The 26,361-nt window shown below is 41.2% G+C and overlaps 2 protein-coding genes across 7 annotated transcripts in view; one reads left to right on the forward strand and one right to left on the reverse strand.

Moving 5' to 3' along the window:
• Positions 1-47: 47 nt before the first annotated feature.
• On the forward strand, positions 48-4,048 carry OIP5 (Opa interacting protein 5; the record flags this gene model as incomplete). The annotated part of the gene is given in 6 exon segments (XM_080345262.1): positions 48-453; positions 718-784; positions 1,800-1,922; positions 2,500-2,581; positions 3,907-3,972; positions 3,974-4,048. Coding segments are annotated over 6 exon segments (819 nt in total).
• Positions 4,049-6,087: 2,039 nt separating this feature from the next.
• The window catches only part of CHP1 (calcineurin like EF-hand protein 1), a 37,731-nt gene continuing 17,457 nt past the window's right edge, over positions 6,088-26,361 (reverse strand). The window contains exons 7-12 of one of the 6 annotated variants that reach the window (XR_013922132.1): positions 25,364-26,119; positions 18,439-18,474; positions 17,627-17,856; positions 17,267-17,385; positions 16,110-16,608; positions 6,088-6,112 (exon numbers count right to left, since the gene is read on the reverse strand). Coding sequence is in view for 1 of the 6 variants with exons in the window: in XM_080344556.1 (XP_080200682.1) it covers positions 26,066-26,119 (54 nt within the window). In the remaining 5 variants the exon portion in view is untranslated. Of the gene's footprint in view, positions 6,113-12,502; positions 16,609-17,266; positions 17,386-17,626; positions 17,857-18,438; positions 18,475-22,648; positions 22,720-24,440; positions 26,120-26,361 lie in introns of those variants that run through there. The other 5 variants (XR_013922134.1, XR_013922135.1, XR_013922133.1 and 2 more) reach the window with 5 other exon arrangements.

Consider the following 26,361-nt stretch of genomic DNA (forward strand, 5'->3'; position numbering starts at 1 on the left):
GGCAACGGAATGACTCGGTGCGGTCCACTTCCCAATAGTCTCGGGAGATGAAGATTGATGCGTCCGTTGCCCAATGGAAACTCAGATATGTGAAGCGCGCTCTAGTTGTGAGGCCGGGAAGGCGGGCGCCGCGCTCGAACGCGGAGCGGGAGAAGATGGCGGTGCGGCGGAAGCTGCTGGAGCTTCTCCAGGAGCCGCAGATCAGCGGGACCATCGTTCTGGAGCAGCCGTCGACCTCTGCTGTTGCCGCGCGGGTCTTGCCGTCGCCGCCTTCATCGCCGCCTTCCTCGCCACCTTCCTCGCCGCTGGCCGCGGCCTCGCTACCGCGGCAGCAGGGGCCGCTGCCGCAGGACTGCGCCGTGTTCCACTGCCGCAGCTGCTGGGCGGTGCTGGGGGACTCGCTGCACCTGTGCGCGCAGGAGGAGCGGCAGCTCGGCCTCCTCGTCTGCTTCAGTCAGTGCCCTCCCGGCGGCCCTGGGGCGGGGGTGGTCCGGGCCCGCCTGCCGCTGGGCTGCGCTGGGCTGGGCTCCGCGGGGAGGACGGGGGCTGAGCTGTGCTGTGCTGCGCCCCCTGCCCCGACGAGCCGCCGGCTTTGCTCGAGCCTGGGGGCTGTGCCGGGCTTCGCGTCGGGTGTCCTGAGGCCACGGGGCGGTAGGACGTGGGTGGGGTTGGTCCGGGTGTAGATCTTGTTTTCAGTGCCTCACGTGTTCCCTTCAGAAGTCACCAGCGGTGTGGTCTGGGAGGATTCGCTCCTCGTCGGCCTCGAGGGACCGCTCCTGGGCTGGTGCGTAGCTCCGCAGGGTCTCGCTTTCGGCAGCGGCGCTGCCGGGAGCGGCCGCCGCGGTACCTGCGCGGGCAGGGCCGGGAGCTCCGCTGGGGTGGGCGCTGCGGGTTCCTCGGGGCTCGGTAAACTCCAGAGTGCTTTCCGTACCCATGCTAAATACCTACCCTTTTGTAGGTATTTAGCTTTCATTTTTGTCAAAAAGTTTTGCTACCCCAGCCTTTGTTGGTGGAGATGAACGTTTGGGTGATGCAGTAAAAGACAGAAGGCGGCCTGGCCTTCAGTTCTCTTTCTTCTGCTCCTTACCCAAAAGGTGTATTACCTAAATTAAAGCATCTCTGTTTGGGTGGGTTTTGTGGTTTGTTGTTGTTGGTTTTTAATACTGAAAAGTAGTAACTTCTGCTCTACAGCTAGTAGCAGGTTCGGTAACTCTGGGATTAGTCTGGTGTTACAGATGTAAATACCACCTGAGGGTTTACAGAACCAATAGTTTGTTTAAAGCCTACTCCATGATCTAGAAGGGCTGGGAACTTTTAAAATAAAATACCTTTGTTGTTGTTTTTTTGTTTGTTGCTTTTTCCTGGGTTTTTGTTTCATTTCTTGCTGGGTGGTATTATTATTATTGTTGTTGTTTTGTTTTTTGAGAGGAAAAGGTCTCTGAGGCAATAGGCTGTTCTACCAGGAGGAAATGTCGCATCTATGACCTGTCATAGGTGTGGGCACAGGCATTGTTTTACCAGTTGAATCATATTTGAGTAGTACAACCTAAAGCACTCTGTGGTAATAAGTTGTGCATTTTCTCCTCTAATTGCAACTTCACTTATTACAAATATTATCCCTTACATAACATGCCCAACTTTTTATGTTCATGTTTTCTCTGTGTGTATTACTTCTTTAAGGAGAAGGCATTATTATGTCTTGTTCTGATAGAACAATTACTTGATGTTCTCTGACAAGCATGCATTATCTGTGGTTTCAGAACCCTCTTTTTAATAATGTTTTTCCTTTTCTCTCTTAGTTCTTACACTTCATTATCCTGTCAGTCATGTGGCTCAATTGTGGGCTTAATTCTTTATTCTGCCTCCAGTGCCCTGGCGTATCTCCGAGGCTTATTCTGTTTCTTCAAGAACAGCATCAACTGGTGAGTATACTGTATTCTTACGGTCAGTGATTTCACAGGAATTTGCAACTTATTACAACACGGTGTACAATTAATCTACAGCTAAAAAAAAGCAGCTTTACTTTTGTCTGAGCACATTGGTGTGGGATTTCAATATCCGCTGTGTTTCAGTTGTTCATGTTGGCGTGACTCCATTTGATTTGCCTTTTACTTTTTGAGCGTCCTCATATAATGTCAAGGTTTAAATGTAGTTGTTTGCACTACTGAAATCTCCTTCAGTCCGAGATTCACTTAGCTAATGTGAGAGATCAAAGTAGTTCCATGATAGGCTGAGGAGCTGACTATAGAAACCGTAAATAATTACTTATAGCTGGTGATGAGAGGATCTTATGATTTCAAAGCAAAACCATTGTTAGGATTTTAGTATTTTTACAATGTGCTTGCTGCTTTTGGCAACAAATTTGTATCTGCTTTAAAATCATCTTATATATTACCTTGTAAACAATGAATGCAATTATAGTATGTTTAACTGGTTTGGTTTGGTTTTTTTGGTGTGGTTTTTTTTTTCCTTTCTTCCCTTTCCCTTTTTGTTTTCCAGTTATTTCTTAAAAGACCAAATGATAATAGAAGCTTCTAAGGTGAATTTTCCTGTTGTGACCTTAAAGCAACAACTGCAGCAAGTAAGGTTTCTACATTAATTTGTATGGAAAATGTTTTTAAAATGCTGATACTTCTTTTAAAGGCACAAGATGGAGAAAATGCTGACTTAGAATACAGTAAATGACTTAAATTTGTAAGAAATGCAAAATATTTTTTAGAACCCCTTATGTGCAAAACAGATCCAGTTCTAGCTAATTTTCTGGCAAAACTGAGTTATTCTCTTATTCCTACATCTTGAAAAGACAAAAATATCCTATAGACAGACTTCACCTAAGTATTGCTAGTAATACTTGTCCCTAGAATTGATAAGTCACTGTTGAAGAGTTTAAAAAATAGCAATTTGTAAATTTGAAAGGGATTCTAGTACAGTTGTATTTACAGCTATGTAAGTTCACCACAGCATGGTAGTATATACTTGTAGTTTTAGAGACAACACTAGAACCTACTTCCTTTTTTGGTGTTTAAATTGGGTGTTCTTTTCTGTAACTTGGTTAGTCATTAACTTGGTAAATTACAGTTGCTGTGTGTAGGAAATAGCCAGTATATTGAGTATGTATGTGCTTACTTGCTCATTGCTTTTTATTTGTTTTTGAGTTTCTGTTCCAAGCATGGAAATGGGCCCATGACACTTCTTAAGTTTTGTCATCTTCTAGTGCCTTATCATAAGATCAGAGTGTTTTTATAGGTCGAGGCTAAAATGCAAAAGTCTTATCCAGGCAAGACTTCTAAAGTTGAGATGCATTTTTCTGAAGTAAAAAAAATGGTAGTAGTTCATTGCAAACACAAATGATGTGACTGTGGAGAGTTTGCTTCTTGGTTAGAAGAAGTGCAGGAATCTGATTTTTGCTTTTTGAGACATAGCGTGAGCAGAGTTTTACTCTTGTGCTTTTGATGTGTTAACTTAAACCACAGACTCTGGAAATGGCATTTCTGAGGGACTGTCCACATGTATTCCTTAGCTAATGATGGAACAGTCTTTTCAGATATTGTCAAAAAAGGTCTCTGGCTGTGTAAAAACTTGTAATGAGTTGACTAGGAAAGATTGGATGGATCATAGTAAGGCTCCAGCAACTCTTGCTCCTTAACTAGTGCGTTTCCATACACGTGTGAACGGGGTTCTGCTGGCACACGTTGATCTAGCTCCTCTTTGTAGTGCAGGCTTCTGATTTGGGTGCCATTTTGGCTGTACTAGACATGCAGTATAGAGATTAAAGCTCAGTATAATATTCCATCTTGAAAGTCATCTGCTCTTTAGCCACTGAAAAGTGGAGTGCAGATTGTTCAAAGATCTAGTGTTAGGACATTTTTATCTAGTTTTAATACTAATATTTCTCTTCTTTTCTAGCTGAAAGAAAAGCTTGTAGAAGTCCACGCTCGCATAGAATTGGTGATGAAACAGCTGGAGGAACTGGCATAGAAGAATCATGTGGCAGAAGGGCAAAGCTCTGCATCAGATGCAGTTGGCCTCCTGCCAGGATATGCAATAGGCATGGTTAACTAATAATGTGCCATTTTCAAGAACTGCTGGAGTTGTTTCTGTTTCTGTGCAGAGCTTGTTCATTATGGTGAAATAATGCACCAGAATAGGTCTGAGTGCTGATCTTTCACTTTATAGGAAGAAGTGATACTTAAGTGCATCCCTTTGACCTGAGGGGAACACTTGAAACCTGACATACTGAAGTTATGCTTGGAAAGATGAATAGCTCGCCCATGGAGTGTGTCACCTTCTGAGACAGTGTAGCTATGACTTTGATTCTCTCTAATGACTTCCGGGGAAAAAACAGCCTTTGAAATACTAAAAATGGGTTTCTGGAACTATACAAAACATACTAAGATGATATTCAAGAGGAGCTATTATAAACTGAATGTTCTTAGAACTACAGTTCTCATATTTTCATATAAATGCAGTGTTAATGGCAGCCAGCTGTTGGTCAAGGGGCTCTTTAGCTGGTATGTGAGGCACTGCTAAATGGGCTCCTGATGAGTTCTTTTAGATTTGCTTGTGTATGTGGCCTGCAAAAGGAGCCAAGCTAGCATGTCACAGAAGCTGCAGTGTGTGCTTAGTGCATGAATCTGGATGGCATGATGCTGGCTGAAGCAAAAGGTTTTGCATTTCAAATTCAAGGGCAACCCATGTGCCTGCCAGGTCCTCTGGAAATGCAGCCCCGTGGCTACACAGGACTGAGTCAAGCTCTTGCTGCCCCAGGAACCTTAGGCTGTGAGCAACTGCCTTTAATAGATCTGAACCTTTCCCTCTGAGGGGGATGCTGTGGAACCAAGGAATGGTCTTCTCCTTTGCTTCTGCTCAATCATGGGAACACTGCTCTGCTGAAGTTGTGATGATCTGCCTGCTGCCCTCACTTGGGCAGTCGTTCCAGAGAAAATACCTAATGGCTATTCGTGTTGCTGTTTTGAATGGGTTCTGCTTCTTTCCAAACATCTAGAAAGTAATTTGATGGCAGAGCACTACTTACCCCTTGTTATTGGGGCAGAATATCCCCGATTCTTGTTAGCCGGAAGATAAGGGTCTTTTGCTGCCTAAAAGGCTGATGTTTTAAACCTTCCATAAAGTTTAGTAGTCTGTAGTAGTCCAGAGAGGGTTGTATTTACTTGATCAACTGAATTCCAGTGATGCTATTTGCCATGTTCCCTTCTGTATATGGTTGGCAGATTGTGTTCCCTGTTGCTGCCAATGCCAGTACTCCCTCTATTTCACAGTCTTAATTGTTTTATTTGTAAAATAACTCTCATAATCGGCAAGGAACAGAGGGGACAAAACTTAATGCAAGGCACCTCAGAGGCTTTAGGTGGGGAGGTGATATTTATACTATATGGTTCTGCTGTGCTGCTTTTTAAGAGTTCTGGGTTGTCTCAGTTTGTTCTGGTTAAGCAATAACATAAAATCTCAACAGCCATTCTGCAGGAGAGGAGGGGTGCTCTCTGTTAAATTCTAATACTACATACTATCTAAATTATCTTTATTGTTCATGTTTTACAAATTTGACAGGCCGAAGTGTGAAAACGCAGTGCAGCTAAATTAAGGATATCGAAAGTAATTACCTGAAGTAAATGTTACACTCTTGTTAAGATCTATTTCATTGCCTGTAATGATAAATGTTACCGTCTCTAAAATGCTGGAAGGTTGTTCTTCACAGTTGTCAGTGTATATTCATGTGAAGTTTGTAGCTGCTGTATTTGATTACTTCATTCTTAAGAAAAAGGCATTTTTAAGGTTGTGTTGTGCAGTGACTCTGCATTACATTGAAGGACCTGTTAGTCTTTAACTGGGGTCTTGAGACTAAGCTCAATTTGTGCAGGCATCCTCCCATCTCAGGTAAATGTTTTCCACTGCATAACTTCACCTTTGTGCTACTTTCTAAGTTACAGCCCTTTTGGTTTTGCATCAGTCTTAAGAAATACGATAATGGGACTACTCACTTTTGCTTTTTCATTCTGGTTTCTGCATTGAGGCTGTTTCTTGCTGTGGACTTTGCATCTATATGTGTGTAATAGTGTTAAATTGTCTTGCTTCATTTAACTAATGTCCACCCCTAAAAGGGAAAGAAAGCTGTCAGTTACATTTTTATATTATTTTTACAGTTGTAAAGAAGAAACTTTTTAAATTAAAAAAAAAAAGCTGAAATTCAGAAATATATATTGTGTGGATCACTGATAATATCATGTGAGTCATAAACCCATAAAATCAGTTTACCTTGTTTAGGTCCTGGTTCATAATGAAGCATTAAATTAATGGTTCCTCATATCATGTAGCATGAATTTAAACAAATGAATGTGTGCTAAATAATAGCTGGTAAATTTTTAACTACATTTCTCTAATCTTTAGAACTGGGAGGTCTGCTGCTCTGTTGAGTCCTTCATGTCTATTCATCAAATCGTGTTTTTTCTTGGCATTATTGCCTGATGTACAGGCTGACGCTCACAGCAGTACAGCGTTCCAGACAGATTCTGTTTTAAGAAGCAAGCCACTTCAATTTACAAAGCATAAATTTGTTATCTTCAGTTATTTGAGATGAACATTTACTGAGATATCAACTTAAACCTATGGGTGTGTTTTGATTTAAGTGATGCTTCTAAAATTTTATTCCTGAAGATTCAGCTGGTGATCCCACAGCCTATGCTGGGTTCAAATTCCTCTTAATCTGTAACTGATCAGTGATTATTTGTTTTTCTTATTTTAGTGTATAACCCAGTCTCCTCTAAATAGGCATCTTGAGAGACGTGTTCTAGCTTTAAGTGCAGCCAGGGCCAGGCTGGCTTGGCAAGGATGGATTCTCTATTTAAATGAACACCAACCACTTAGCAAGCAAGTCTCAAGGTCATGTCTGCTCTTATGTTAGCTAACCAGCAGCTGTCTTCTTTGGAATCTAAAGACAAAAACAACTAGAAAATGAAACAAATTAAGGTGGCTGAACAGGTTACTGAAGTAGCAATCATACAGTGAATCTTCGGTAAGCCAGCATAAGCTAGCAATCCATAACAGAGTTTGAAAAGCTCACAGCAAGGCTGGGAGCCATGGCTCCTTCTGCACAGTCCTCGCGAGGTGGTGTCATGCTGCCACGTTACAGCGTTTCCCAAAACTGCAGCAGCAACTGCAAGGAAAGTTGTGCCTCCCTGCAGGCCAAAGAAGTTTTTCAGAAACATAGCGGCTAAAACAATAAACAGTCCGCATATATGAAACAGTTTTCTGAAGGACTTATTACTTTCAGGCAATCAATACAAGAAGCAGAAGCTTTCTGCCACCCCATAAAACAACCCTAGAATCATTTATCTGGTAAGTTGATGACCTTATTATGTCCGGAGTAACATTTTTTCTTAGTTGCCTTCCAAGAAGTCACAGACTCTTGTGCCTGAAGTCTGCTGGAACAGCTGGACCCGAAGCACATATCCAGCATATGTGAGCTTAGCTCAAATCGCTAAGTTTTGACAGAGGTACAGTAAGTACGAACACATCTTGGAAATAAAGTGTATAGTAAGTTGGTTAATTTGTCTTCTGAACAAATGACACGTCCAGTTTTAGTGCATTCTCAGCCTGTGCTGCTTTATTGCTAAAAAAATTTGTATACAGGTGCAGAGTTTCCAAGTTCATTTTTAAATAGTTCCTCTTTACAGCGTCAAAAGAATAAAATCTTATCTTGAAATCCTCAAAGATGCATAGATATCAAAGCAAGCTGCCTTTTGGAAAAAACATCAGAATTTGCAGGGAGACATTCTTTCACTGTTACCATGTAAAACGTGTGCAATGGGAGTACATAGTTCCAGTAACACCAATAATTTCATCCACTAATCCATGTGAGCACGCCATCAGAAGTTCAGTACAAGAAGTATTTTCTAGCCTGTTTTCAAGTACTAAGATAATTTTAAAGAATCCGCAACTAATACTTCTCCTTTGCTGTTATTTTTTGACATCCTGAAGTAGCTTATTCCCCAGGTTTTACACTGAAGGAAAGAAGCATTAACAAAGGACACAACTGCTTAATTATCACACAAAGGAAAATATATTTAACAGGGTTTAAAACTATGTGAAGTGTTCTAAAAAAATACCCACTAAGAGTCAGGTGGCCATGGTTAACCATTTGGCTAAACTTGTTTTACAAATTCCCTTCTTGTTTGAAGAAGTTGGCTCAAAGGATTTCATTTAGTCTAACTTCTGATACCATAAAATAGTTACCTTCTTTTACAATATTCCTATCTTCATTTGGCAGTTCTTGTATGTCTGGAAAGAACATTCATGACAAAAATGCAACCCCCACTCTAAACCCAAGTTATGGTGCTTTATGGATGGTTTGCTATGAAGTATAAACAGGAGTTAACTTAACACACAATTTCTTCCTCCAAGACAATTCCTCTTTCTATTTAAGAAAGAGGATGGAGCCTCTGTACATGGAGAAGTGTTCTGCACAAGTTAAGCCCACCTACAAAGTTAAGCTAAAGTAGAAGTATGGAATTCTGCAGTAACAAGCTAGTATTCAACATCTTTGAATACAAGTTTAAGCTTGGAAAGTATTAGTGACGCAGGCTTTGCCACATATTCTGTGATTTTCAAACTGCCAGCAAAAATTCACTGCATTATCCACTAAAAGACTTGGGAAATATTACAGAGAACACACTAAAAGTTTACAGAAAGATGGCACCCAAATTCCCTTTTATGTAATAAGTGAAATAAAGAAAAAAGACTATTGCAACCTGTGTTGCAGAAGATAAAAGACCTTCAGCGATCAAATCTCATTTTCTGTTTTTAAAAATCTCTTTAAAGAACTTAAAAAATATACAAGATTACCAGTATTTTCAGGTTCATTCCTGCAGGTGCCATTATTGCTGGCTAGTACCAGTATGCTTCAGTACAGCTGCCTATGTGGCTAGAGAGTTACCTGAAAATACTGTCTTAAAAAGCTATTCAACACCTGAAATATATGTACTGTGCTTATTAAATTCAGTCTTCTCCAAATAACTTTTCTCACCACACACAAGCGTATTACCTGCTGTCTGGCAAATACCACAGTCAATTTGAGCCTGTGGTTTCCATTACTTGATTTTTGTGTGTTTTGTGTTTGTTTGTTTTCTTCTTTTTTTTCCCCCCCAACTAGTTGCTCTCCCCTGCACCTTCTAAGTAAGAAACTCTGCACCCTTTTCCTTGCTACAGCTGCAGCAGGTGAGAAACCCCATCTCGCCCCTAAACATGCTTAGTTCATGCCCTGCTTTTTACATGCTCAGGGCACTAAGATGAACCAGACAAGAGGTTATAAAGGCGAGTTCTGCTGATCCTGGTTCCTAATTTACAGTTTTGGTGCCATGCTTCTGTCCTTATCTATACATTCTGCCTCTTTTTCTACAGAGGCAGCACATTCTCTAAAAAAAAAAGAAAAAAAAACAAAAAAAGAAAAAAAACCCCAACATTTGAGAATCAAAGCAGGAAGTTCAAGCTATTGGTATATTAATTCCTATTGCTTCATTATGTATAAATGCATATCTCAATTTACTGGTAATAACTATGTTACACTAGACATTTTGAATCATGCATAACTAGAATACTAGCTCTAAGATTTGGTTTGTGGGTCTGTGCCGCTTTCCTTCAGTTCCTCCATGCCTGAGGCGTTACAAACTAGCTGCTTTTTATTTGACCTGCAAACACATTCATCTGGAGGGGAAGCGGAAAAGCAGCCAGGATTTACATAGGACACACTAAACAGTGAGTTTTAACAGTAAGTCACCTTTTACCTTTAACCTTAAATGTTTTAAAACCTTAGGGAATCTGCCTATATTATAACCTGGTACATAGGCTCAGAGCCAGAAATACGCTCTGCTACATCATGAACACCAACACTATCTAGAACTTGGAAGGAAGTGTAGAACAGACTGAAAGGGAACAGACATGAGAATCCATGGCTGGAGTTCTACTCTGTTAAATGAGACAACCTGGTTCAGCTGCTGGCTTTTGTGTGCCAGCCAAAGTGCTACAGGGGGCAAAATGCTGGATCATTCTGCAAAAGAAATTCAATGGAATCCAACTGGAACTGCCATTATGCAGCTCTGTACCTGAACAGCAAGCAGGATTATTAGTTTTGGAGGAAGACCAGGCAGTTTCCTCGGGATGCAGGAAGCAGTTACTTCTAAGATTGGTGATCCATCAAAAATTTTTCTTCTCTTCCGTATCTTTGCCCTCTCTGCCCAAAAACCACACTGCCAGCTCTTGACAATGTAATCCTTGTGTAAAGTGTCAGTGCTTGAAAGACTTTTTGTCCTAAATTTGACAATTATCCTCAGTTGCAGAAGGTGCAGTTCCTGAAGGTGCAATCCCCAAGATAAGTACCGGCTAGACCTTCTGCAGCAGCACAACAGGGTGTGGAAACCCCATGTACTTGTATTATCCAGGTCTAGTCCTGCTAAAGAACGGCATGTCAGTACGGGGCACTACACCTTTGATATCCCACACTGAAATGTAGTAGCATCTCACACTTCCACTTTGTTTCAGAAGCAGTGAAACCAAGGGGTTTGGAGCGAAAGTCATGCCACAGTACAAGAGCTGAAAGGCAAAGGTATTCCTTCTGTTGCTGTGAATACTAATTTCTAGTCTGGTACAGAATACAGATAATTATAAAAAGTCTGAACCAGGAAGAATATGCAGATAGCTTGCCTGGCTATATCAGTCTTCATTTACCACCCTCCCTCCCCTGAATAAGTAAACCCTTGAAGAATTCTATTCAGCCACAAAGTTCATACTTCTGAAGTACGAACATGACTGTGTTTTCATTACTATGATTTCATTATTGTATAAATGTACTTGCTGACCACAGACTAGAATAAATTTATAATTTCTCTGATGTAATCAGATAACAATCAAATTAAGGTCCCCTATGGCCAGCTTCCAATTCTATCAATAATTCAAAAGCTGGAATTTAAGCTGATTACAACCTTCCAGCTTTTCATACACATATTACAAATTAGCGCACATTTAATTCAGACATCCTCATGCCTATCTTGGTTACTTTATGCTGTGAAAATGCTCACAGCCCTCATAGTCCCATTATCAACTTATGAAGAAACAAAGGGCTTCACCTCCGTAATTTTGGAACATTAGAAGCCTCCCTTCAGCTGTAACTTACAGTCCAAATTACTTCAGCTTTCTAGAAGAAATCCAGCCAGCCAGATCTAAACCTCTGATGTAATAATTCTGTTCAGAATACAGTATTTTCTGTTGGGCCATATTGTCTCTATTGACTACATTTCTGCACTGGAACTATTGTCAACTATGGACATTTTAGAACTCCTGCAGCTCTTTTATGTAACCCTTTGATAGCAAATACTTTGCTGGGTGCAGAGGCTACAGCTGTAGATCAATAACCCTTTGTGTTACCAGAGGCTTCACAGTACTTGCCTCTGCAAAACTTCAGGCATCAACAGAAATCAATTACAGTCTGAAGCAGTGTTGAGCAAGGCTGAACTTATTTTTTGCTGTAAAGTAAAATTTTTAGAATTGTACAGCTGTGCTTGGGATGCACAAATGTTTTGAGTGTCAAGTGTGCTTAATTTTTTTATTTTTAGACCATTTCAGACTGGTCTTTTCAAACAAAGAAAACAAAATTACTTCCCACAATAAAAGCTTCTATCTTCAGAATCAGGTTCTCTTCACAGTCCTGTATTTGGAAGGGTTTAGTTTCTTTTCAGAGAAACAGAGTAAGTACTAGACTACAAAAAAGAAAAAAAAAATACAGAAACTTCAGCTATCCTTTCAAAAAGAACTGTCTGCCCTTCCCCCAGCACTCATTGACAGTGCGTCAGACATCTGACAAAGCTAAGTGGGGGTTTTTATATATCAGGTTCACTAACTAATTATTCAAGTGCCAAATTCCCTCCAAGGAGAAGAACATAAGAGGAATTCACCCATCTTCTCAGGAAGAGAGTCTACACACAACTCCCTGCAGCACAGAGCGCCACAAACTTATTTGGTTATTACCCACTTACTCTACTGTACAGTCTTGCTAATGCAAGTTATTTACTATCACATGCAAAACAGTTATTGCTACTAAAGTTCTATTTTCTTATTAAATCATCTTATGGCTTTGTTTGCATCAGGGATTCTTCCCCCTACATACTGTGCTATTTTGCATTCCAGTTTCAGAGGTATTTTTCAATTGATTCTCCCAAGCACTAAACTACGTTATTCAATGGTACAGCTACTTCCACTTAGAACTGAACAGAAATCTCAGCACAGGTCCCCTGGAGCTCTGCTGTAAATGGCCCCCCTGTCCAATTTTTTGGAAAAGTATTCAATGCAGAGGATTGTTTGTTTGTTTCCGTTACACACATTAACTCTGCACAGATTACTGGTTTTGCACCAAAGTACATGCTTCTTGATTAATTACTTTAGAGATGTATCATATCAAAACCAAGCTGCCCATTCCCTCCCTCCCCCTAATGGCCATTTACAGGCAGGTCTCAGGAAAAGAAAGATGCAGTATCCTCTCTTAAGTTGAAAAATACTTTTTTTCTTGCAAAAGAGAGAAATATGTGAAGAGCAACACTGGCACCAAATAAAAGACTTTTTCCTAGGAAATCAGAGGATGACATCCACAGAGCATTGCACGTCTGAAGAACCATACCAGTCTCTTATTTGATCAGTCCAAGCTGCCCATTGAGTGCTAAATCATTTGGACTTCCCCTGGTCTAAACTCTCTTTCTAAAAAAGCAGAGGGAGAAAAAGAAATTATTCCAATTGAGCTTAGAGCTGGAAAGCAATACTGGCAATTCCCTAAAACACAGGATATTGAATTCTCAATAATACAGGAGTGGGGAATCTCTGATCCACAGGCTCAAGACAGCCTGCTGCACAGATACAGTCTGCTATGTTGTTTTTCAGCTACAGTCTGCAATATTGTTTTTCAACAGCCCTTGACCTTACTATATTCTTTCCTTATTATTAACATTAAGATGTATGTAAATGCAGGATCCACCAATGGTTTTAAAAGATTCAATAGGACTTCAGCAAAAAAAGGTTTTCCCCGTTCCTGCAATAATGGATAAAAGTCTTCTATGCATAATTGGCGGATAACATTTTGCAACCATTAACTTATTATATAATGGGGATAATGTTTAACTAGTTATAACAATTACATAGTCTGATCTGAAAAGAAAAAAGAAATACTTAATTAACAGATTTTGTAAATGATTTTAAGGTAGCAGAGCTGTGCACAAAATGCATACAAACTCCTTAGCATATTCATACTTTTCTGAGTATATCACAGGATGGATAATAATAAAATCGAAAATGCTGCACATGGAAGAAAACATCTTCAACAAAGACTAAAGAGAAAAGAATCCCACTGATGGAGATGAGAATTCTGGATGCTTACATACACTAGCTTACTACTGTAGCTGGACAGACAGACTAAAAACAAAAAGTCAACTATGGTTCTATGAAGCCCATTAAGTGAATGCATTTCATTTCTAAAGATAGCGTTGCCATTGTCAAAGGGAGGATACTGCATGTTGAGACCATGTTTGCGACATTTCTATTGTATCCTTTCTATTCTTAATTACATTATAATCACTGTTTATTAATAAATTTGTCACTCTGAAATTGCAAAAATACTACTAGGCTCATGCACTGATCCTAACATGGCACTACAGTTTGCTACAAAGCACTAATGCTTATGGAACTATACACATCTCAAAATGGAAGACATTGGTGATTTTGTTGTTTTCAAACAACTTGTAACATCATTTTGTCCACAAGTATTAAAATATATATATATGTGTATATATATATGATCTATTGCACATGCCCCTTGTTTTTGTAATCTTTCAGACAGGAAGATTTCCAACCAACAGAGAAGAAGTAGAGCAAGAAAAAGTAATGAGGCTGAGGCAGCATTTCCTAACACAGCAGTTTTAGAAAGGTGCTGGCCAGAAAGGTACAGCAGTGGGGGTCTTCTGGGCACACACTATTGGAGTATTACTTCTGTGAAAGACACAGATCCTTAGCCCTGCTAAAAATATTACATTCTGAAATTAAACTTGAAAAAACTAATGTCATGGATAGGAGTCAGGAAAAATCAGCAGTTCTAATTTTTTTGTTACAATTCAGGGTTTCAAAACGTTGAGAGTTACTCCTGTAACCTCAAATTGGTTAAAGCGTCTACTCTCTAGTCAGCCAAATTCTTAGGTTTTGTACATGTCCACAGAAACAAAAATACCTTTTTGTCCCGCAAGTATTTTGTCATCAAGCTATGCAAGAAACAGCTGCTAGCTCTAATATCAGGACAACTACAGGCAGAAGAAGAAAAGGAAATTCCAAGATTTAAAAAATCAGATGTTGCTTATGCCAGATACCTCCCAACCACTTACAATCCTAGGATATTGACAGTCTTTTCCATCACTTAGAGATGGATCCTGCTTCTACAGACATCTACATTAAATCCCATCAGTTTCAACATAAGGAGGCCCTACAAGGAAATGTGCTTTTGCATCTGCCTCAAATTCCAGAAAATTCAGACCGTGTTCAGCAAAGAAATCCTATGTTCATTTCAGAAGTCAGACCAAGCTGGTGGTTTCCTCATCCAGATCAACGTAGCTCTTAACTAAACTAATAAAAGCAGCACAGCTCATCACAATGTTACACAGAATTTTAGTGCACCTCTCTGCTCATTACAGTTGGCATTATTTTGATACACAGTGTCTTCTAACTTACATGTCTGATCTTTTCTTCATGGAAACAAAAAATGGGTAAAGTTGTCAATAAATCTTACTGTTACAATGCAAGTCTAAATAAACACAGAGCTAAGACTACTCTGAAGATGGGGATCACCATCAACACTTGTCCTTACTCTGCTACGGAACTTGGTCCCATAAAATGTTACCACATTTTAAATATCAGAATGTTGCCCTTGCAATCTATCATTAAAATTCAAGAAGGATTTCAATTGCTGCCTTTTTCAGCCACTTTCAGGCTGTCTGGCTCTCTCCAGGAGTTTTCTAGAAGGAAAAACAGAACAAAACATAAAATCTAACACACCCCCCAAACCGTGCTATTATCTTCCAAAACCTATTAAGAGAACCTATATACCTTTATTTGATCCAGATTTGAAAATACTATTTTAAGCTAGCAAGTCACATTTTCTAAATCACAAGCTTGGAATAAGGTGCAGTAAGAAGAGTTCCAGATTTGAAGTGGAACTGAATACATATCCCAGTTCTGGGTGATTTTTTTACCAAGAAATCTTGCTTGCCATGTACAACACCATAGCAGGGAGCATGTAAACAATATATTCTCCCATCTCAGAATGACAGAAAACATCCTATATAATCACAAATGATGGAGACAAAGAATCTTGTGTAAACATAAGAACAACGATTGTGCCTCAGTTTGGGAAGGAATATGAGGAACCAGTAAAAGGCCTGTCCTAAGTGTTTCTGCTCACTCTCAACTATTTTTGTGTGGGTAACAGTCCATTCTCTCTTGGGCCCATTTCTACATAGATGATGGAAACATACAGGTCATCTCAGTTCTCAGTCACAGAAGAATCAAAAAACTGATTCTGTCAGCGGTATGAAAAGCTGAAACTGTGCCAAGGAAGCTGAGTGGATCAACTACAACTTCACACCTCTGGTCTCTTCGATCCCACCTGAAGTTAGTATCTTTAATAAAGAAAGAAGTTCTGCCCCATTTCTTCTACCATATGATGGTTTTGTTCCTTTTGCTGCTAAAGATTCACAGAAAGCCAGAGGGAGGGAGTGATTTAACATAAACCTAATCATCATCATCATCCCATCAACCCAGAGGCCTTTAAAGCTTCATATTTCTTTGCTAAAAATGAAATGGTGCAGAGTAACTTATCCTTCTGGTGAAAGCTCTTCATATCCAGCACTTACCTAGGGTTACACATGCAAATATACATTTTGATCGCAGACTCAGATGATGCACTTATGCTCAAGGTGATTCTGCATTTGTTCCTGTGCATTAGCTGCTTTATGTGAGTTGATAACAAGACATCTATCTACAAAGTCAAGCCTGGGTCCTGGACTAGAAAATACCTGTATGGGATGTCCCCAGTTGTTCGGGAAGTTTCTTCCTCATGTCAGAGCAGAAAATATGTTCCGGTTTTCCTGCTGCAAATTTTCAGGACAGTTTGTCATAGCAATGCATGCAGACTCTTCATCTGCTAGGAATTCCAATATGACACAGTGAAGTACTTAACCTTCCTAAAATGAAGGAGGAGATGTCAGTGCAGAACACCAGCTTCCACTTGAATCTGATTACCAAGTATTTCTCATTTTAGAACAGAATGCCGAAAGCTGGATGAAGAGCTGGCACAGAAGATGTTTCTTCAGGGAAACAAATGGTGATTTCTGTTACTCTGCTTTTGAGTTTTGATAAAATGGTGGCGTACTTCTGTGGGAGAAGTCATCTGGGGAATCAAATGTTGGGTGAGATGGTTGAAACAGGAAGTGGAGAGATCTTTGTTCGTTCAGCTCCATGGAAGTGAAGGACAGGGTTCTGCTTGCTAGAAGAGAAACATCCACCTCTCACAGCCTATGAGCAAGCAACAGGATCACCTTTTCGAATGTCAGGAGAGAATACGGAATCCCCAAATTAAAACAAACAAACAACAAAAATCCCCAACAAAATACCACCACCACACAAAAAAACCCAAAACCACCCACCCCCACGCCCAAAAAAACCCCAACACAAACAAAGAAACAAACCAAACCAACAAACAAAAAAAAAAACACCAAGAGAAGTAGTTTAGAAAACAGAATAAAAATACATTTGACATTAACATGCCCACAGGTTCATTACTTCAAAAGCCTGACTCTACTGCCTGATAAAATTAGCTGGCTTCACAAACTGCAATAATCCCCTGCTCTATAAGATTTTCTATCTTTTAATGTCCATAAACTGGCTAAGGAAATACTACAGAAATGCTGAACTAAACACTTACTCAGAAGTAACGTATCCATAAATATACCAGTGTTAATTATAATAGCTATAGGGCTCAAACATATAGCATGGCAATGCTGAGGTAGCACTAGAATGCGCGTTGCACTCAGAGAGAGTATATCCTGCTACAGCAGGTCACAATTCAAAGAGACACCATAAACCATCACCTAATTAACTACGAAACTGTCACCACTGTAGAGGAAAAAAAGCACCTCTGACAGCTGTGAGATCACACAGACTAGGTACTTACTTTTACTCCTCTCTCCCCACTTATCCACAGTGCAGACATACTTCAACAACTGTCATCTTGTCACTGATCTCCTGGCCTTTCATTAGTGACACTCCCCTGGTATCACCTATTCACAAGAGCTGCTAAGACAGAAATTTTGTGCTTTAAGTTTGATGCCAGCCTGCACCAGAAGGTAACGTGGGTGCACTCCTGCATAGCTAGCGCCAAAAGCATTTGTTAACATCCTCCTGTACTACAATGAGAGATGTGAAAGACTATTTTTTTCTTTGGTTTCATTTTCTCACATACACGAACATGAGGGTACATCATATTTTCTAGCCCCTTCTGTTTTCTCTGTATTTCTCATCTTATTCTAATTACCTTAACACTTAGTTGATCAAGTTCAGAAATAATCTTATGGTGACAGTTTTCAATTCCTATGCTAGAAGTAGCGAGTAGATAGTGAAAACTGAAATACAGCACACATCACCGTCGCTTTCTCTCTGAGGCACTCAAATCTTTCACCTGATCATGAGCTTGGCCATCCGTGTTCATACTGTTGGGAAAGTCTTATTCTTGTTATGAAGATGCGGAAAAAGAGACCTGGAGAGCTGCAACAAAACAAAGATTTGTAGCAGAGCTTAGAACAAAATATACAATCCTCTTACACATCTTAACTACCAGATTATTTTTATTTCATTCACTGGGAAAAAAAAAAAAATTGAATGTACTTTTTTCTATTTGATAACTGACATTTGGTTATCTTTCTTCCAATCCTACTGTTTAACAAATACAACTTTTAAGATAACTACTCCAAGTTAATATAATTACACAATTAGTGTCTCTTAGCAGAGCAAAATGACATAATGAGACAGGAATTTTACAACTTTAAAAGCATTTATTTTTACTAGAATATATAGTTAAATCAAAGTTTTTTTCCAGCATAGCCCAAGCTGAAAGCTGACACTGTGGCAACATTCCAGTCCTCTGAAAGTATCCTACAAAACTGATTTATTTAGACAGGGACCAAAAAAAAAAACCAAACCACCTCACACAAAAACAAAAAACAACCAAAAAAACACACCAACACAACCAAAATAACCCACCAACCCACAACACCTTAATCAGCCAACAAAACTGACAAGTTTAGTACCTGACATTTAGTACCTAAATAACCTTATGGCTTCACTCACCATTTTTTCAAATCAAACCACATTCTCTCAGCGAGCCTAGAGAGAAAGAGATGAACACATGAAATTAAATTTGCATCTAGGAAGCTATTCAGATCGTACATGATTATCTGTCCAGGACACAAAAGCTGAGCTGTACCCTCTAGGAACTAGTTAACATCTTTAAACATTCTGCGTACCACACTGATGTCACTTTTCAAATGATCATAGCCACCCCTTCCTTTAGTTTAGGGACAGGATGGTCAAGTGAATTGGGCCCAAGGATGGAAGACCCAGGACAGGCAAACTTCAACTAAGAACAGGCTGGGGAGGAGAAGCATATACACAAAACATGCCTGGAAGGCTTTTGTTCACAAACAAGTCTGGAGTAAAATCATGTGTGTTATCATTCCAGAGAATGTAGTTTACACAGTACTGAATTCCCTTTTTCCCTGGATTTTTTTTTTCTACTTTACTGAGAAGAGCCTACTGCTTATGCTCGACTGCCTATACCTGGAACATTAAGTATACAACTACCCAAACTACTTTTTAATTGTGCATGTTTTGAAGATTAATGACCTTGTTACGGTAAGCTATCATCAACAGACACAGGTTTCAGTCTCACAGGAACAGAGGTGGACACAATTTCAGCCTCCGGTAAGGCAAGAAACTCTTTCATGCTAACAACAAACCACAGTAGCAGTGAAGCATAATGCCTCTTCTCAAGGACATGGAGCTGACACCCAAGAATAATGGATTGCTGTAAGCAGAACTATCTCATCACACAGAACTTACATTATTAAAAACTCCCAGTATCCTCACCAACACACGACGAGCTTCCACCCTCCCACACCACACCACATTTCTGCAAGCTCCAGAGACCCACACCTTTCAAAAAACTGCAGTCCACAGGTGATCCCCAGCCCTCTACTTCAGGGTAGTTATTCCATTCTCATGTTGTCAATTCTGACCCTTCCCAGTCAAGTCCTCCCTCAAGAACGTGCCAAGCACTATGTCACTTTCAGAGATTGAGGAACAAACAGCAAACGATTCACAAAACAATTCATTTGATAAGGAACAGTTATCAGGAACTCTGCACTTATCACAATGGAAAAAGTTCCCAATGCCAACCTTTGAAAAGTTGTGGTTTCTTTCGCTTATCTTAAAAATTAAAAATAAACTAAAGGCCTCCAACAGATATTTACTACATCGTTGGTACAATGCTGTAACAGTACTTCCTACAGCAGCAGAGGAAATAGGGAAGACTATTTTCCAGCTGAGCTTTCTGTTCCATGATACGCACACCCTAGTCATGTGTTACTTGAATGCTGTTTAGGTAAAGAAACATCCTTTCCCCTACATCCTATTTTAGAGAAATTACCTGGGTTTTTTTTTTTTTAATCCTCCAAAGTCTGTGCAGGCCCTTGCATTTTGTATTCATATAATCTCCAGAATGTTAGGACTTGTTTCAAACACTGTTCCTTTTCTACTTTTGAAGAATGAAGGTGGGAGGTGTTCAAGAAATACTCAACTCTTCACACTCAGTCAGAATTTTTAGCCTTCATTAGCCCACGGTTTTTGACACCCCTGAATGACAGGTCACCAGTGTAAGATGCACAGTTTGTGCAAATCGTCACACTGCAGACTCACAGCACTGTGGGCAAGATTGTAAAGCAGTGCATAGAGCTGATCTGGCATATACCAGGGCAACCGAAAACTGATTTTTTTTTTAAATATACTACTTTTCACTGTTCTTGTGCATTCAAAGCAATTAAGAATAAATATTAATCCAGATGAATTTCCTTACTGCTAAAACATTGTACAATTTCACGTGAAAGAAAGTTGATTGCTTATTATTAGTTTATTAATATAAAGCAGAGTTATGGTTATGTGTAATATGCCAAAGGCAAATCCTCTGGCATATTTTAACAATTCATACATAGAGGTGTATAAATAGGAATAATCATCAATAGCAGCATACTGTGCCTTAATGTTATGTTGCTCATAAGCTGTTATTACTGTTAGTACATGAATAACAGAGCACATGAAATTGGTTAAATGTTCCCTGGGAAATTTTTCTCATAAACAGCTACTGCTTTCAGAACAAGTTGCTACAAACACATTTATCATATTTCTTTTGAGTTATTTCACTAGTTACAGACAACTACTTCAATATCTGATCATGTAAGACAACATGCCACGTCTCCACAAGATCTAAAGCTATGCTTCTCATTTAACCACTTCAATTTTTTATTTTTATCTGACATGAACATTGAAAACACAGTCACTTAAAATTCTATGACAAACTTCAGATTTAAAGAATTGTTATAAAACACAGAATATTAGGAATCTCATGCCAGTGCCAGCAATCCTTTTGCTTTCAGGAAGAAGCACCTCTCCACATTTTTTTTAACTTAAACAAGCAGCATTCTATAGTACAAAATACCTTCACAGCTGAAAAATTCAGGGCATATCTGACCTGCATGTCAGTAATGCAGAAAAAAGAAACAGTGATTTTAGTAAGTTTCACCATGTCTAAAGTCCTTTTCACTTTACTACCAATAATCACATTAATTCATAAGGCTACAATCAATTCCACTATCAATATAATCTCCCCATTCTCCATGAAACTTATTTTGCACTGTAGACGAGTAGTATGTTCTGGTTTTGTCCACTGACTTGGAAGCCATCCCCTTCGCGCACTCCTGCGTCGGTATGACATAAAGAGATCGGAGAAGGATGTAACTATTCCGACTACCAGATCAGCAAAATCCTTCCAACACACAGATTCCACGAATAACAACGACAACAGGGCAGTAACTATCGCCGGTGCTATTTTCGTAGCCGGAGATGGAAAGCCTAATTTGGGATGACACATTTCGGCTGCTCCTCACCGCGGCCGCAGTCGGCAGCAGCTGTTCCCAACCGGGCTGCGGGGTACCGCTGTGGGGGGCGCAGGCTCCCGCCCCGCCATCTGCTGCCGCCCGCCCTCGCCCCCCGCTTCCAAGTTACCCGGACTTTGCAGGGCGGCGGGTGGGTCGAACCGGCCCGTTCCCACCACCCCGCCCGCGCCCCGGCAGGTGTCCCCGGGGCAGGCGGCCACCACCACGCGGACACCCCCGGCCACGCTCGGGGCCACCCCCGCGTGGAGGCCGCACGGCCGGGTGAGGCGGGCGGGGGCCGCCCGGTGGCGCTCGCCGCTCCGGCCCGGCCCGGCCCGACCCAGCCCCGGGACGCGGTGGCGGGCGGCGCGCGCCTCAGAAAGCGGCGGGCGCGAACGTGCCCGGGCCCAGCCCAATCACGGAGCAGGAGCGGGAGGCGGGTGCGCGGGAGCCCGGGCCCAGCCCAATCAGGGTGTGAGACACCAGGCACCGGGCTGGGTGCGGTCCCGCGCCGGAGGCCGTTGTTCCCTGCCCCACTCACCTGAGCGCGGACAAGGCCGCCGGGCCGAGGCCGGGCCGAGGCCGGCCCCGGTCTCTCCGCCTCTTCCTCTCACTCCGCCATCTTCCCCTCCTTACCTTGGCCACCCGGCGGGGCGCTCGCAGCGCCCGGCGACGCCGGGCCCGCCCACTCGTCCGTAATCCTATTGGGTGCCACTTCTATGCATCAGGCGTCCAGTTTTAGCGGTGATTGGTCATAGCGCCGTCCATCATGAACGCTGGCCTCCCGCCTCCAAGGCTTTTCTTTCTGATTGGCTCCGGGGAGGCACACGCCTGGAGAAGGATTGGCTCAAGCCGCGCGAGCTGGGCTGGCCTGGGGCGAATCCTCCGGTGACCTCCACAGGAATTTAAAGGAGCCGTTCGCGAAGGGCGAGGGGCCGGTGAGGGGCACGGCTCTTCCACCCTACCGGAGAGCGGGCGCCTGCCCGCCTGCGGAGTGAGGTGCCCCGGCCCGGCGGCCCTGGCGATCCACTCGCCAGGGAAGAGGGCAGAGGGGCCAGCGCGGGACCCGTTCCGGCATCCCAGCCAGCAGCTGCCGTGGGGCTGGCGGCTGGCCGCAGCCCGGCCCGAGCCGTGGGGAACGGGGCCAGCTCCGTGTGGCCGTCACGGGCGCCTCAGGGCTCCCCCTGCACTCGTACCCACCGGGTAAGAGCCCCGAGGTGTGACCGTCAGTGACCGCTCGGGGCGGCGCTGCCGCTGCGCCGTCCTCCATTTCACCGCAGCACCGCCTGGCCCGGCCCGGCCCGGCCCGCGCTGCGGGTGTGAAAGCGCCGCCGGGCCGGGCCGGGCCGGCCGCTGCACCAGCCGCGCTTACCGAGCGATCCGGTTGCTCGAACGACTGCCTTCCTTCACTCTGTCGGCTTTTCTGTCAAAAGCAGTAATTTACACTTCAAGCTGACGGGTGAGAGTATTGAGCAGTGTGAGGAGGAGCACCTACCCATTCACAAAACTCCCGAGAACCACCCCCCTCTGACCGTGATTCGTCACAGACTGCTACGAGCCGTTTCAGTGGAAATCTTTATATAATATGCATTTTTCTACTATGTAGTGTTTTAATGCAGATTGTCAGCTTAAATTAAACACTTTTGCCAACTTAAATATCTACTAAAGATGTAGTTTCAAAGAACTGAAATCAGACCTGTAAATAATTTTCCATTCCAAAGTCACTCTTGCTTCTCACGAGTCAAGTCCTGTATTCAGATTCCTTTGTTCTGCCCATACTTGATGCCAAGCTAAAGGGTCTACAGCTGTTTAAGTCAACTGATTTCCTTCCTTTCAGTATTGATCAGCTATCAAATCTATTTCTGCTTTCTGTTGTCTCCATGATACTCTTAACAGCTAATTTTAACCATAGACTTCTGCAGCCAAACACCCAGAGATTCTCAATTTAACAAACATGAGCCTGCCGACTTGAAAATAGGCTTTACTTCCTACTGCCCAGTAGACTGGAACACATTTCTGTATTTAAATACCTATCCCTTATACTGCTTTTTCAAAAGACAAAGATGAAATATTAACTAGTACTACCTTTGAGCTGATGGTCTTATCCCTCTTCCAGACTTTAACCTTCACAAATGACCTTTGTTCTCAAAAAGATCTAAGATGACTTTTACAAGCAATCAGGTATGCTAAAAATAGTACTTTTGCAGAGATCTGCTTGTATCGCTACAGCTTGGTTTTCAACGTTTTAAAATTTAACATAAATTTAAGATATTTGCTCTGTAACTCCTTCTCTTACTGTTATCCATCTTTTAAGTCCCATGTTAAATATGTAGATTTCAGAACACTGAAGAAGAAGATATTCTGTGCCTTCCACATGATTTATACAGCTAATAGCAAAGTTAGGTTCTGATAGTTGAGGTTTGTTTTATGTATTGATTTATTGCAGGAGAGTGTGGTGCATTGTGGATTTTGGTGTTTTGTTTGTTTGTTTTCCTGTGCTCTAAAGTATTTATGTTCACCTTAAAGCACATCAGCAAAAATAACTGATTTCTAAGGTGGGGGCTTATAGGCACAGACATCACAAAGTAGTATTGTTATTATATACCATTTAATTAGAACAATGCTACAAGACTATGGGGAGGAAAAAACAAACACCCTAGTTTGGAACCACAGGGAGGTGTAACGCTTATGTTATGGGATCCATAGTGCACTGAGTGCATGTCCTCTCCTGGAGCTCATGTTTTGCACTAGTTGCCTCCACTTCACCAGCAGAATGAAGGATTGTTAATACTCTGAAAGCAAGCTCAGGTATTAAAAAAAATAAATTATCTGTACAGTCTGCTAGCACCACTCTACTGGTATTTAACCTTTCCCATCACTGAAGGATAGTCAAATACTATAAAGGAATAGTGTGGGGTGTGGTTTGTTTGTTTTTTAAATACAGTTGAGGGTTTATTTATGGATTGATAAATAAAATATCCAGTCTCACTGGGACAATAAGGCACAACTGTAGGTTACAACTATAGAGCCAGAAGAAAGCAACACCTACTTTTAAGCAGATCACAAAGCCTACAAGCGCTTTTTTTACTTTTCTGTTATCATTGTTACATTCCTATTTTACATGACATGGTCATAAAACTATGATGTTTCTCATATTGAGTTTTTAATTTACATTTCTTTCTGGAATTGTGCCACACTCTGCAAAACAATAAGTGCAGCATTTCACTTTACAATTCCTTAATTTAAAAACAAACCAGAAATCCTTCAGAGACTTGCATGTTATTTTTTAACACAAGTCACAATTACAGGAACCAAGAAAAAGGGAAATGCACATTTGAGGGTAGTTTGAGACTGGTAAGTATTTATAGAAATGTTAACACGACATCATAGAGAAGGAGTTATAACACTGATTCTTCAATAAAGAAGCTCCCAAGGTTTTTTTTTTTGTTTTATTGGAAGGACCTTGCAGACTACAGGATGCTCCAGCTGAACTAGATTAAATCACTTGCCAATCTAGCCACAGAAAATGTTACTATTGAACCTTCAATAATCTTGATCTCTTGAATTTATCAGCATTATGTTAATGGTATTAATCATCTTACCGTTGCAAAGAAATTTGTTTAGAAACATATTCTGAAATATTTTGGATAATATGTACTTCCCCAAATTACATTCTTATGCCAGAGCTTTCATAAATACAGCTACCACCCCCAATGCAAATCTGACAGACCAGGATTTCCATACTGGAAAATAAGTAATTACTGATCACCCAGGCCACTGTGATGTTAAGAAAAAAAAAGAAAGTACTTTGTTTCATGACACTATTACCCAAGGGCAGTGACAGAGCTACAAATTCAGATTTTGGCATGACTAGTTTTCTTGCATTATGTACACCAGCAAACAAATTTACACTTCCAGAGGTGAAACCACTCTGATGAGAGGAGGGATCCTACAGCAAAGCAACCTGGAGAGGGCACTTACGGTCCACTGGCTGTCAAGCCTGCAAGCTACTCAAAGGAAAGAAACAAGTTTCTGCATCTGCTACTGGAACAATTTATGTTACTTACTGCAGAATTCCTGTTCCATCTGAGGACACCACAGCCTGTCTCCACCACAGATTCTCCTGTTGTATCTGTGAATCTCTCCCACAAAGAATAAAATTTATACACAGTACTTTAAAGTACTCCAGGTTATCATCATGCATTCAGTGCCAGTTTTACAATAAAGCCATAGAAATTGAGAAGTCCTCAAGTAAAAGGCAGATTTGGAATCAGGGAAGAAACGTGCACATAGAGCCAAATGGGGAAAAAAAAAAAGGCAGCTCTTGTGGTGTTGCTACTGGAAGCAAAAGTGACCTAGTATTTGAGCAGATGCTTGTCTCCAAAGTGTTTCAGAGGGTGCTTCTCTCCTGTGTTCTCATTTTTCCATTCTGATTCAGAGCCCAGAAGAATCAGTTTGTAGATTAAACAGCAGTACATAAGGAGAGACATTTTTGCTGAAACAGTAGTGCAGAAGGAGATATGGGATAAAGGGTAAAAATATGAAAGGCAAAGATTTTTTTTTAAAAATGCTTCTTTCCAAGTTGCATGGCAGCCATTTCCCTTTGTTCCTGATGCACAAGGAATGTTCACATGGTAGAACAAATCAGGGAAGGGTTGGAGATGTATTGTATATGCACCAGTAGCAATGCTCTGGGGGAAGGTGCCAAGGAGAAAATGAAGTTCTAATTATTATATAGTAGGGGCAGAAAGGAGTAGGTTCTCCATGCATCAGTGAAGAAATCGAATGCTCATTTTCTGCTCCACATCCACCTTCTCCAAAACCTGCAATACAATTCAGAAAGAGCTACTGAAATTACTGTACATACTTCTCTCATACAAGGTTTCTTACTCCAGTGTAGAGGAAATGGGCAGGAACACAGGATGTCTTCAATTTGGCATGCCAGTCTTTCATCTAGAGACTATTTTTCATTCTGGACTAAGGTCTTTCCAAGGAAAGAAACTTCAGCCATTAAAGCTGAAAGAAGGCTGTCAACCAAAATGTAACTAATGCAGTTTCAGTCTGC

Source organism: Nesoenas mayeri (assembly GCF_963082525.1).
Source record: "Nesoenas mayeri genome assembly, chromosome: 5".
NCBI classification, from domain to species: Eukaryota; Metazoa; Chordata; class Aves; order Columbiformes; family Columbidae; genus Nesoenas; species Nesoenas mayeri.